The 14,889-nt window shown below is 34.2% G+C and overlaps 1 protein-coding gene across 7 annotated transcripts in view; it reads right to left on the reverse strand.

The window, feature by feature from the left end:
* Positions 1–14,889, reverse strand: part of NPAS3 (neuronal PAS domain protein 3) — a 583,321-nt gene that overhangs the window by 175,593 nt on the left and 392,839 nt on the right. For all 7 annotated transcript variants that reach the window (XM_072338280.1, XM_072338278.1, XM_072338279.1 and 4 more), the window contains one exon: positions 4,671–4,760. In XM_072338280.1, the coding sequence (XP_072194381.1) occupies positions 4,671–4,760 (90 nt within the window). The remainder of the gene's footprint in view (positions 1–4,670; positions 4,761–14,889) is intronic.

Below are 14,889 nucleotides of genomic sequence, written 5' to 3' on the forward strand. Positions count from 1 at the left end.
GAAAGTAAATGAACTTTCATATGTTGAATATTAAAAGAAATAATAACTTCCTTAAAAAACACATTAACAATTTTTTACCCAGGCTTCAGTAATTTTTAAAGAGGTCAAACTATTCAATGCTAGTGCACCAGTTTACTAGATCAGCAGAAATTATCCTTTCATAAAGTATTATATAAATTCAGAATGCAATGAAATAAATAAATAAAATTAAAAAAACCCTCTCTTTGCTATTGTTTGGATATGCTTAAAGAACTGAAGGAATGTATTTTTGCTGTGAATTTCCTGTGGGTTTTTCTTTTTTTTTTTCTTTCTTTTTTTTTTTTTTTTTTTTTTTTAATTATTATTTAGATAATGGCACAGTGGGAAATTGGGGTAAAACTTACAGAACAAGTGCAAGTTTGGCTTTATAGTACTTTTAAGCAAACAGAGCACAAAGCAATCCTTTAACCATCTACTAACCTCAAGCCGATTTGCATTGAAAAACAGGTAGAGCAGAGTAGTTCAGGTTTATGCTTTGCAAAAGCAAAAGAAATACACGGCTGTTGCAAAGCATTCTTAACCTCCAGTGATTTATTGGCCCTCAGCCAAGTTATCAGGGGAATCTAATTCTTCTTTATTATTCAAATAAACCACATTTGGCACCACGGTTCCTTTTCAGAATAGCTGCACAAATAGACTGAGTACTGTCATTTATTTGACCTTGTACTTGTGTGCTGTAGCTATAATTTTATTTGCCATTTCATAGAACAAATGCATAGAAAGCCAAAGTAAGGAGATAGGTTATGCTATTAGTAACACTACACATGTAATATACTTGTTGGCTTTGCTTGCTCTGTTTTAAAAATTACAAAATCTCAACAATTTTCTTCTTTTATTTTTTTTTTTCTTCACCTCTATTATCTTTTATTATTTCTGCAGCTGCACTGTTCCTTTTTAATGAGCTTTCTCTGCAATACGCCAATTTATAAACCTGGTCAGTGTTCTGGACAAGCTGTAGGAAAGGTGTGAAATATCTTACTTTCAGGTGTGGGCCTCACAGAAGGGAAATAATGCATGTACTTCTTGTTGAGTACAACTGCTGGTGAGAGATGATTATGAATTTCATTCTTGAAAGATATTCACCTAGCTTATCAGTCCATACTAAAAATATATATTGACCCTGAAACCTCTCATGTATGTTAATTTTACCCCTTGTTCCAGATGGACTTTTCTCCCCTCTCTGGACTACTTGTATCAGCATACTTTTGCACTAAGTCTAAATTAAAAGACTTTGCAAAAGAACTGAAATTAGGTAGGTTTTTATATTAACTTCCAAGTGCCCAATTCCATTTCTTAAAGGAAATCTGGGGCTGAATTTTGAAAATTGCCTACTAACTTGAAAATGTTTGAGGACATAGGCAAAGCAATTTTGCATCACTAGAGATGTACAGTGTAACAAGAGCTGTTTGCCTTGGCACAAGGGGAAGCTACACAATCACTGGTCATGTAGTCCAAAAGAAGAATAATTGCTATACCACGTGGTTCTAGACACATCTGTCTCTTCCAACATGCACTGCAGATCCTGAAAGTATGTTGGAGTATTCCAACTTGCCCCAGCTATATCTGGGCTATGACTATTTATAAAGACTAAGGATATAACAGGGAGATTTTGTTCTCTTTCTGTTTCTTTTATTCTATTTCTTCTCTCAGTCCTTATTTTTGTCTAACACTGTCTTTCTCTCTACTTCAGCATGTCCTCATCCTCTGAAACTGCTCTGATTGCAGTTCCACAGTGACCTGCTCCGAAACACCAAAAACCATGCCTGCCAAATTAGCTTGAAATTCTTGGTTAACATTAGCTGAGAGATAAAGTGTTCTCTATATGCAAGTTACATTCACTGCAATGTTGAAAGAATATTTATTTTAATTTTTGTTTACTGTTTGAATACACTGTCATTTTTGCCAGAAGTAACTTTATTATCATCATTGCCAGACTACCTTCCAAGATAATATTTTATCAGATTTTTTTACTATTAGCCTTGCAGCTATCTTAGAATATCAGTATCCGTTTGTTTTCTACCACTGGCTCGCAGTGTTCAGAGAAGAGAAAAACTGGTTCAGTCAAAAAGGGTTTTCACCTGTTAAGACTTGGTACAATTATTATTTTCCCATTGCTAAGAGATGTGAGATTTTTTTCTTTGCAAGTACGAAACATATTATACACAACTTCCATGCATATGAAAAATAAATAAATAAATAAAAAAGAATAAAAAAATAAGACTCCAAAGTCAGCACTCCAAGATGATGATTCAAATAAAAATGCTTATAATGTACATCCAGACTTTCTGAAATGCAAAATTGCCTACAGGTTCTATACAAATACACAGTCGGGAGTGGGGCTTGTATCAGGATAGGGACACATCGGTATTTACTTGCAGTGCAAGAGATGCAATGCCACATGCATAACAACTCTCTTTCAGAAATACAGAATTAAGATTGTTGCAGGGGAAATGTTAGCATTTCCATGTATAGTTTCAGGACTGATTTTAAGGATATCCTTACTTTCCCCCCCAAACAAATAACAGTTTGAATAATGACTTAGGGTCAAGTAGCTACAGTGCTCCTTTTATAATTGCTGGAAACCTCGCTGTACAATAACATAAAACCAAACGATACATTAAGAATGTAGTAAGTCAGAGACATACAAAGTAAAGACTGATGACAAGTGAAAATTAAAGATATCTGAGCAGATCTCAGTTGATATAATCTGCTAACATATTAAAGGCCACAGTCCTGATTGTGATTTTATATCATTTTTCCATCAATATCATCAGCAATGAACATAAGGAAACACTTTTGCTGATAAAGACTCTAACATGCAAAGAAGATTGCAGAATCTTTTCTTGAAATGTATATGGGGATCAAGATGAAGTGCAAAGCCACACCAACTGGATGTAAGTTCAGAGTAAGGAAAGATTTAGTGAGTTATAAAGATATTAGAAAATGTTTTTAACGAGGGACTAGCATAGGGTTAAAGCCAATTTTTTTCTTGAACAGATGATATTTCAGATGGCCACACTATTCCAGATGCATCAATTTCCTTGAAAATCCAATCCATATATGTGCATATGCTGTGCTGGCAGGAGGACTGACTGAAATGGCCAAAACCCAAGAGCTAATATTCTTTTGGCCAGAATAATGCAATTATTATTTTCCTAGCTATCAGTCTAAGCATACAGAGCCATCTGTTATGCAAAGCAAACATACACATCTCAATTACAGAAAATGCAGTTGCCTTGACAGAATTTGGATTACACCACTAACCAGGGCTGTAAAATTTGTTTTAAGCTACTGTATAATGGATGCCTTTCAGGAGTTTCCTAATTAGCATTTACCTGCTTAAACTAATTATCCATCCTTCTTCTTTACTGGCCTGTTAAACTTTGTTGGATACTATGCATAAAACAGATTAATATGAGCATAAGACAATAATAAACATTAAAGTTCTGATTCCTTACTGTATTAGCAACATGGTGGCGCACCAATTTCAAAATCTGAGATTCTTGATACCAATTCCCAAACAGATTAAGGCAGGGATTAGAGTCTATTACAAAACAAGGGACTTTAATGAGAGAAAAAAAATACATATATGAGTAAGAAACAGCTTTAGCATTTGCTTTGCTAAAGCCAACTGAAAATAAAAATCACTGAACTTACTAAAACCAATTTATTGCATTTTCTTTGATGACTTAATGAACATCTATCCTAATTCTCATGACATAATATTCAAAATTAGCCATTTTCTGCACGAAAAGTTAAAATTTCCCATTTCATTACGGTTGAGGTACAGCAAAACTAACAGTTATCAGTGCTAATACTTGCCTCCTCATAGCAGTATGGATACTAATTTAAAGGAAATAAATATTTATATCAGATTTTCTTTTTCTCCTCTGAGTGACTGCAGTAGGAACAGATATCTTACCCCACAAATCATCATGTAAAATCTTTCTTCTGCATTTCTAAGTCCAAGTAGAAAGAAGCTATTTTAACAAAAGATTTCTGAATACAGCAGGATTAGGTCTAAGTACCAGCAAACAACTTTCCCTTCATTTCCATCCTCCCTTTTAATCTTTGAAAAACAGTTGTTAGCAATTACATTTTAAAAATACTATATTAAATTTATTTTCTTCACATTATTGAACATTTGTGGAAGCAGCAAAATGTGTCCTTGTTGGAACCCTCCCTGCCAGACATTTTAATGGTCTCTTTCAGCATTTCTTGACTCCAAATGACTCCCTGTCATTGTGTCAGCTCCCTAGATAATGCAGGGTACTCCATAAACATCCAGTAATAGGACACAAGGGAAGTACTATTAACGTATCCCTTTCCTATCAGGTATAGAGGTTTAAAGTTCAAAACAACCAAGAAAAGAAACTTCATTTGTTCTCAATAAATTAATAATGATCCTTCATGGCAAAAAGTTTTCAGGCACAAGTGTATCTTATTTGAACATCCAATACCGATAGACATGTTTTTCAATTACTTCTCAGGATGAACCAGATGCAACTTCAAATAACTAATTGAATAATCCATGCAAAATACAGAAACTAGATTGTTATAATTTCTTTTAAAATGAAAAACAGAAGAACACATCACACAATTATGCTATAGAACTGAAAGCATGTACTTACTTGGGACAGGCCTAAGTAGATGGAGACAGTTTCGGAAATGTACAAAAATTTTCCTTCTTGATTTAGTGCAAATACAAATCCATCCAGGGACTGCATAGAAAGAAAAAAATAGTGAATACATTAACTATAAATTCTAAATCCTAGATAGACATAGATTCAAGCAGAGGCATCACAGAACAAACTGAGGAAAATATTCAGATGTGTGTTTTTGACTTGAATCCTCAAGGCCATTTCTTTATGAAATTTATACATTAAAAATCAACACAAGTATATTCCAAAGTTGAAGGGCTTACTGTTCTGCTTACATCTGCCATGTACTATATAAAGTTATCTCATTTGCATACAGAAAAAATACAGAAAAATAAAATGTTCTTAATTTTTTTTTTTTTTTACAGGAAGAAATAAATAAGGAAAACAAATAGCCTTCCAATCAAATGATATGTAAGAAGACCCCTGACTTCCCAGAATAAAAGCAGAGAAAACTGAAAAACAAAATCTGAAAGAAAAAGAAAAAAAAAAAAAAATGAGAAAAAGAAAAAAATAAATCTACCATCACTCAAACCACTATGGACCTAAATAATTTGTTAATTAATTGAGGATTACACACACACCATTTTCCTTTTGTGAGACAACAAACAAAGCCAATCAGCAGATTACTGTCAAATATGTTTACAGCTTAAGCCTATAGAAATGTTATGAATTTCATTCCTTTGGTATAAAACTCTAGATCAGACTTTAGTTTGACAGGTTCTGTCTTTGGATGCAGCTTCCACTGCAACTGCAAAGTGCAAAAATGCACAGATTGATGCATATCTTTTGAAACATGACTGCAGTTAATAAACAAAGGACTATATTCTAAACTGACATGTGGAGTAAATCACTGTGAATCAAGATGGAAATATACGTCTAGGAACACAAGCAAATCTTTTCTAGGAACAAATTGCCTTTCAAATACTACATGTGCCTTTAGTTTTATGCTTTTTAGGAGTCTGACTACTGGCAAACAAAAAAGATATTACAAATGTAAAAATCACGAAGTTATAAAACTTGAAAGTTCAAAACAAACAAACAAACAACAACAACAACAAAAGATATAGAAATATCAGGAGACATGAAACACCCCAAATGTTAAGGTGCACAAGAAACAATCCCAAAGTATCCCTCCCTGAAAATTCATTTGGGATAAAAGTATGCATAGAGCAAAAGCATAACTACACCTTTTGAGTGATCAACATGGTTTTGGAAGAACAAGGAAACAGAAGCAGGCAAGTTCAAGGAAATATTTGACAACAAAGTCATGTAATCATTTCAGTCTTTTTTAAAATACAGAACAGTGATTTCTACTTTTTAATTCCATTGATTCTTCTCCTTCTTAATTTCCAATACACTGCTAGTCTTTAGGAAGCATTCACTCCACTCTGATGTAGTAGATGGTTCAAAAACCCATGTTTTCTAAAAAATATACACCACACATTGGAAAACAAGCTCATACTGCATTAAAAAGATACTCTAATTTATATTTATGAATTAATAAATATGTAAATCTAGATAGATTTCCTTCATGTAAAAATGTTTACATTCTGCAAGCCATTTATGGCCTCTTATAAATCATCATCATTTCTTTTCAAATGATTAACATCAGTTCCTTGAATTTTAACATCAATAACAGGTGGAAAATTTGGAGCAGTGAAGTTCAAACTTGGATCTATACAAGGACAATCAAAACCTTTACACATTTGATCTCCCCATGTACAAATTTCTTCTGTTACTATCCACTTTCCCTAGCACAGAAAGATGAGAAGAATAGATCTTTAGCAGTCTCAATATAAGTTGTCGTGATTCTCTGTCCCAGGTTCCTTGGAGGAAATTGTTTTAATCCTCTGTTAGAAATAAAACAGAAAACTGTCACCCTGATTCCCTTGCCACTCATGTATGTCCTCGCTAACGTGCCATTCCCCAACAACAATTTGCCACACTGAATCGAAGTACCAGCAGTGGTTGATTTTCCTGGATCCAACAGTCTGCACTTACCTCAGAACAGTGTTCAAAAAAAATCAGTGCCAGTTAGGTAAGTAATGATCAGCCTAGATCAGCCTAGAAGTTTCTTTCTAACCTCAGATTGTTACTAGTTTGCACCATCATGACAAGCGATATTCTATGTAATTACTCCTAAAACTAGTGTGCTCAAGATTCTTTTTGAATCAAATTATTTTGTTGGCTCAGTAATATTCTGCAGAAAGAAATGTCATAGGTTTTTTTTTGTGTATTATATAAAAACAACTCCCCTCTTCCCATTTTTAACATATTGAATTTGTGTGATTCCCTTCCTCTTTTACTGTAAAAAGGCTTCATGCACTCAGAGCACATTTATAATCTGTTCTGTTTAGTACACTATATTACTGTTTAATTATCTGGCATAACTGGATTGAGTTTTGGGAGAATAGTAAAATAATTCTCTGAACAATGGCTTTCTTGCTTCTCTTCTAAGTAAGCATGATCTTATTTAGGAACTCAGGCTTCTCTATGAAACAAAAATTTATAGAAAGCTTTCATCACTAAGTACAAATATTCTCCTCAGTTTTAACTTGAAATTGGCTAAGGCTAGTTTTGCTGGAAATATATAAATAACTAAAATCTCAGGTAGGCACAAGAGTAAAAATAAATTACAACTTTTATGGCTTAAGTTTTTAAAGTAACCAGCAACTGGGAGGAGTCTTAAATGTGAGAAGTGTTAAGCATATTAAGCTTTTTCACATTACTTCTCCATTTCACCCTTGTCCTCCAGTTAAACAGTTTTAAAGCTTCATCCTGTTCTTCTGCTTTCCTTTGAGAGATTATTCCTTACTTTTTACCTCCTAATTTTACAAGGCAGTTTACTATGGTACCACTGACGGAATGTCAGGGTCAGTGTAGCATACCTACAACTCTGTAGGCTTCATGCATAACTAGTCATTTTCCGTACCATAAAAATTAATTAAGCCAAGTAAAACAACTGAGACAACTATGTGCTGGTCATGTATTTTTTCCCTGATTCCTTTCCCTGCTTCCTGAAGTTATGTTTGAATAAAAGTACTGACATAATCCACCATTTTTTTAATTGAGCAAAATTTGAAAGATTACTTAATCATATTTTGGAAGGACCACTGATTAATTGCTAATAGAGCAGCTAACTATTTCCATGCTCCAAATACAAATATATTTTGCTCAAGTCCTCACGTCAGAGAAAAATGACTATAAAAACAGTAGAAGAAATGGTCACCTTCCAGTGCAAGGCAGTTCCTCCCACCCACACAAAAGGACTGAGATGGACCCCTTTTGTGACAGTGTTGTTGTTCCTTATACAGGTCAAACAGTAGTTCTGAAGGACTGCCTCATTCGTTATTCATAGGTATTATTTATGAATATTTATTATTTAAGTAATGCGTGTTGAAATTTTTCAATTTTTCATAAAGCGTATGTCCTTTGTGCATGCCAAGAGAGCAATAGACTTCAGAGAAAGCTGGCAGATAACATAGCAGGGGTTATATTGTATACTGCTGAAGAGTACATGGTATCACAGTGTCTATTTACAAACAATTTTGTTTTAATGAGAAATCTTTGGAAGTATTATTTATGTTACATTTGCATAGCCAAGAAGCCAGTAGATGTGAGAAGGGTACTGGATTTAGTCAGCTTTCAAGACTCTCTTTTAAACTGAGCAGCACATTGTCATTTCCAGTGGGAACTTCACTATAGGTCAAAGGCAGATAGGATTTGTGTTTTGGATATTCCACAGTTCCAAGGTTATCATCAACTATGACATATAAATAGTGCATGCAAAGTAACGAGTATTCTATAAAATGTCCTGCTTTCATTGAAGGAAATTATCAAAGTACAACATCTTCTGTTAAGAAAGTATTCTTGACTTCATTTTGTTTCTATTTTCAAAAGAGAAATTGACTTTCATAAACTTTGTGCTATCCCATCTACTGTGGTGTCTTAAAAATGCCTGGGGTAAACGTCCATGCCAATTTTAAGCACAATTGAATTTTAAAATACCAGAAACTTCTTGCTTAAACCTACACTTCCGGCTCATACGCAAAATGTGATTAAAGCTGAATTTCCCCAGTACTTTTATTTCAGAAAACCATTATGTATTACGCTGTTTCAATCACCACAGGCTACTTCTTAATTTTTTTTTTTTTTTTTTTTTTTTTTTTTTTTTTTTTTTTTTTTTTTTAATACTGCCCCACTGTTTTCAACAGGCGCCAATTAAGATTCTGGGGTCAAAGGGTTAATTACATCTTCTTACCCGCTATGTAGAATTTTCTGATTATTAACCAAGGTTGGATTAAGATGAAAAAGAACCGACACAAATGTTAATGCTTGCCCCTCCTTGAGAAGATTTATCATAATACCATGCTGAAATCTATATGCTTTTTTCGAAGCTGTTAGAGAATGAAATCTTAGAGGAAGCACTAAAATAAATGCTTTAAAGACATGGAAGTATCTGATTTATTAAGCCAGTTCTCTTATTCCTGAAAACTGTTCTAAGCTAGAAAGACAGGACTGATATAAGATTTCCTTTGTCACATATCAGCAAGTCAATGTGGTAGACATGAAGGAAGTGAGACTCAGATGTAAAAGTCACTAGCTACAGCACCTTTGAATAATAATGCCAATAATTATAATTTATGTCCTCTGACATCAGAATAATATGAAAATGTAAAGCACAGGATTTTAACCCAAAATACTAAGTGGTTTGTACAATGTTTGTTGAATACTGAAGTTATTTTCTTTTAAGATATTAAATCCACTGTACCACTTTGACCGAATATGTGCTAATGTATAATGCATTGCACTAAATAGATTTATATTTGTCAGAGGAATTTTGTCCCAGCTATTTTTGCATATGCCCACTACAGACAAATTTAATTCACTGGGGTCTTACTATAGTGTCCTTCTGGAGAATATCCTCATATTTCATACTATCCATGCAGTCCCTAATTCCTTCTAGTGTACTCTAACATCACAAAAAACCCTGTTACCCCGACCTAAACTCCAGTTAGAGTGAAGAATTACCAGTAGGCTAGGTTATTTTAATGATAGATTATTTTAAACTAAGCCTTCACCATCTGTTTCACCCCTAATTATGAATGCAAAAAGAACATATTTCACAATTACATCAGTAAAAAGTAAGATATACATGATTTAAATGCATGCTTGTGTTCTTTGTCCAATGCAGCATGCATCTGTGATGTTTTTCTTCTATCTCAGGCTCTGATCAGGAGATAGGGACTACTTCCCCTGATAAAATAGATGAATTGATATACTAAACTTTTTCCCAGCAAACAGATCATTTTAATTAGAACTTTTCACTGTTGTAACATATTAATATCATAACTGGAGCTGAGCATTAAAAAGCCTATCACCAATTAAACATACTACATTCCATAACAGTGAAATTATCTTTTTTTTTTTTTTTAAGTGAGAGGCTTTATACGATGCAACTGACACTTACTAAAGCAAATAGTTCTCCACCTGCAATAGACATATCACTGTACAGTGCATTTACTGTGTAATAGCATAAATTAAGAACCTAGTTTACTAAGGATGGCAACAAAAACACATTTGGAGTTTCATCTCCAAATGGCAAGCATTCTTGGTCAGGGCTCTCAAATAAAATGAATGGCATAGACAGCTACTAACAGTACTCAGATTCAAAGCTTCAGTGCCCATTTACTGCTCTTTCCCTATAAATACACCAGAGTAATATCCCCCAGCAATGCTAACATACAAAATAGTAACTGCTTAGGTGGAAAAAATCTGACCTTGGGGTTTCACAATTAAGTATTGTGAGAAAAGGAGAATATTATTCCTGGAAAAATGACCTTATATGAGTTGTATTTGATACATCAATATAAATAAAGTTAGATCATCTGCTAACTTACAAAAAAATCTCTAGAAACTTTATTCCTCTTTCTCTTTAGTCTTGTTAATACTTAGCAAAGTACAACAGCAACAAAATCCAAATAAAAAGGCATAAGACTGTCAGTAGTGTTCCTTGGGCAACAAGCTTTTTTTTCTTCTTCTTCTTCCATATTGCAAGAATCCCAACAAACAGAAAATTCTGTTTTCAACCCTCATACCATTGCCATTTTTCAATCATAGTCCATGCATAGTTATGTGACTCCTTGTGAATCAAAGGCACATATTTGGCAAGTAACATGTATTTGGCAACAAAACAACTGCAGTAAAAAAAGATGATGCAAGTGGACAAGCTCAAAGGATGTGGTTAGAAAAGACTTTGATGCCAAGCTCCTAAGTGATCATCTTCATGCTCTTTGCTTTTGTGGTCAGGATGCAACACATGACAACAAGGAAGTACCAGAAAAGAAATGTGCCAATAATAAGATCCGTTCCATAGATTGAAACCAAGAAACAAAAGATCAAACTTTACTGATTCCTTCAGTGAATCTTTCACCAGACTCAGAGAGCAACTACGTAAGCAACAAAAATAGAGTGGTGTGGTTAGAAAGGAATAATCAGAAATAAATGAAAAATACTAACTCGCATACACTCACGGAGAAAACTGCAAGAGGAACAATCTGCAGAAAGAGATCCTTCTCCAGTGGCAGTCAGCCCTTAAATGGGGCCTAGGAGAGGCACAACCAGGCTGCACCCCTTCCAGTCAGGCAGCTGAATTGCCTTCACCTGTGCTCCCACAGCTCAGTCAGTGCTCATCTCAGGTGGTCAATCATGGTCATGATTTAACAGTTCCCATACATGTAACCAAAGCAGAAAAAACTTGAAGAGGCAGACTATTAGATTTAAAAATAAGATTTTGTATCAGATCAGTATCGCTACAAGAAGAAAGTATAGGGAAGAAAAATTTAGAGAAAAGAATAACATTTGAAATCTAATCTGGCATTTGTATTCTTAAGGTATATTCACCAACAAGAAGCTGATAAATATCAGAGATAAGCCTAAGAATTGTGGGAAGATTACAAATCTCAGAATTATGAAAGTTCAAGAAAACAACAATAAAAAAGAAAACAAACAAAACTACAGCAAGAGTTTAAAAATTTTTGAATGCAAAAGCAATAAATTACTTTTAGGGTCTTTTTTGATAGTAATTTCAATATTTTCTAGAAGACCATTCTATATTTCTACAAAATCCTGAGCCATCCTGACTGCGCAGGCAAAGCTACACCATGAAAGCTATTAAACTTACTGAAAAGCTGGCATTGTAGTAGGTGAAAAAACTATATCCTTGGGTTGAAATGTACTGCTATCTGAAGAAAGAAATAGGCTTAATAATGTGGGAAAAAACAAACAAAACAAAACAAAAAAACAAACAAAAACAAGCCCTCACTAAAATCCAAGACAGATTTTTTTTTTTGTCCAGACCTTTCATGTAACATGTAGAAAAACCATATTAAAGTCAAAATACCAATCAGAATAACAAAATTGAGTTAAATGATAGAAACCAGATGATCTTTAATTATCTACATGATTTATTTATTTATTATTTTTTTTTGTCAAGTACCTGCACTATTTTTCTACATCCTCTGTATCTCTGCTCATTTTGCTTCTGTTTGATGAACTGATCCAAATTATTGGGCTGAACTGTTTAAATGCTACATGCAGATTTTCATGCACACAGTGATGTGCACTGAGGGAATTAAACTATTTGTTAGAAGTGCTCCAGTATCTTTTGCAGTACAGCCATGGCTGAAGTAGAGCAGGTTATTTCAACTTACGTGGCATTAAGATTTTAATAGTCTGATGACATGATAGAACTTGAAGTTTCTAAACCATTTTCATCCCTGTGCTGTGGATGAGTCAATCTCTTTTGAGTAAAATATTTTACAAGGTGAATAGCATCCTCTATTAAGAGACAGGAAATATGAGTTTACTCTCTTTGCTTTTTTTAGAGTGGGTGAAAGATAATAAATCATACATACATTCTTTTAACAAATGTAATGAAAATAGTTTCATAAAGGTTTCATTGCAAGAACATGTTAAATAAACTTTGCATTCCCTCTGTGTTTCTGTATCTGTGGTTTCCAGGTCTGTGGTCTGCACTCTGATAAATTCCAAACTGAACTTTTCCATGTGAAAAGTGAACTACTCAAAAGTCTGATCAATCTGAACTATTCAGTCTGAGTAACTTCAGCTTTAACTGTTTGAATAGATATCTGAAAAGTAACTAAGAAAAGCGAGCTTACTGTATGTAGACATAAGATTTCAACAGAACATGTAAACCACTAACGGACCATCCTGGGGTCTGCTAGTACACAATAAAAAGATGAAAAATTGCTGCTCTCACTGAAAAATGCTACTGTTAATTTTCCTTTCTTCTGCATAAATTATTCATTGCTGAAAGAAAACACTGATTTCATTAGTACATACTATACTAACCAGTGCCAGATACTTTTGAAGTTAAAACCTTACTAGGCAGGATATTTATCATCTCGTTACTATTCTCTTTCCTGAGAGAAAAAAGGTACACAATTAGTGTAAAGAAAAAGGGGGAAAAAAGACTCTTGAGGGAGGGATTCAACACTGCTGTACTTAGTTAAAATTCAGTTTTGTGAGAGTTGTGTATTAAAGCACTGACCTTTATGATCTTTATCATTTTTATGATGCCCGTTCCTGATGAACTCCTACCCTTCAATTATATTGGATGTCTAGTTATGCTTCCAGACTGTTTGGACAGCAGACTGTAATGCCATTAACTGCCCCATCTAATACAATCCAATGTACTATTTAGAGTAAGTATTATCATATAGAGATTACATTATTTACCAGTTACTCTGAGAATTTGATTGTTTCAACCAGGGTTAAGTGTATATCTGGCTGTGGATTGATTGGCTTTGCTTTGGATATACAGAATTTAAATATCAAGTGGTTTCTGTTCTTTGTTGGTACAAATATTCTGGTCATTCACACATTTGTGCTCCAAGAGGTGCTACCCTAAGGACCTGATATTTTGCAGGTGCTTACAGTATTTATTACCATGAATGCCAAAACCAAAAGGGTAAACTGACACAGTAGCAGGAGCTATGGAGTGCTGACAGGATAAGGGCTATGTCCCTGGATCTGCACCACAGTCTGAACACACAAAAAGAAACTCTGAGAATCTGATCTGAATGGAACCCATAGTGCAGGTAGAAGTGCCTGTAAAAGTACAGCTGACTGGGAGCAACAAGTATTACTGTGAATGTTATTGTTTCCAAAGTAGCAAGTTTAAAACCCCTTTCTGTTACGTTGTACGAATACTTCAGTTTATGTAAGGACCATTCAAATCATACATAAACATAATTGCCTGTGAGGTTAACCTTTTTTTCAAATATACCCAATTTGACACTATGTGAAAGTAAACAGATAAAGTGATGCAAATGTTTATTGTTTAAAAACTAGGAAAAAAAATAGAAGATTTGTTAACTGTACTCTTAAAATAACACCTGCACTCATCAGCAGGTGCTCAGGATGCTCCTATGATTGGTCCTGACAACTGGCTTGTGAGAATTAGCCCTCAGGCCCACAGCTGAGTACATATGTATGAAACTACAATGGAGGTGAGAACATGTGAAGCAGAGATGCTTTGCTCAGGAAAGAACAGGATGAGAGGCTTATGCTTAGCATCTTTAACCTATTAGGTGGTGGTAAAGATAGCCAAAATAGATCTTAATGACAAATTGAGTCCTTTACATAGTCTATCATATGGATTTACATTCTTCTTGAAAGAACATGTTGAGAATGCTTTATAGACCTTGGAATACTTTATAGACAACAGAATATAAAGAAAATAAGATCAAACAATAGAAGGAACATAGTCAAAGTCCATCAAATCCACTGTCTTTTCTAACTAATCTCTGACATATGCATGGGTAAAACAATAACAGCAAGAACAAATGAATACCAAAAAATACCCCAACAATCCTATGTTCTTATCTTCAGCCTTTTATGCCATGTTGTAATCCAAAGAAAGCATAACCTGGTCCTAATTAGCTGAGAATTCCTCCAGCTGTCACTAATCTGCGTACTAAGGTGGTAGATCCATTTCCTACACCAAGTTTTCCTACACGTATGGAATTCTGTAGCAGTTCCATAGTATTCACTTTGAAGACTTGTAGTATACATCTACAGCTGGACAAAGTTAAAGCAGCCATTTTCTTTTTTACTGAAGATCAGCAAAGAAATGTCTCCTTGACTGTTACTGTTGATTTTGTAC

This window comes from Excalfactoria chinensis, chromosome 5 (assembly GCF_039878825.1).
Source record: "Excalfactoria chinensis isolate bCotChi1 chromosome 5, bCotChi1.hap2, whole genome shotgun sequence".
NCBI classification, from domain to species: domain Eukaryota; kingdom Metazoa; phylum Chordata; class Aves; order Galliformes; family Phasianidae; genus Excalfactoria; species Excalfactoria chinensis.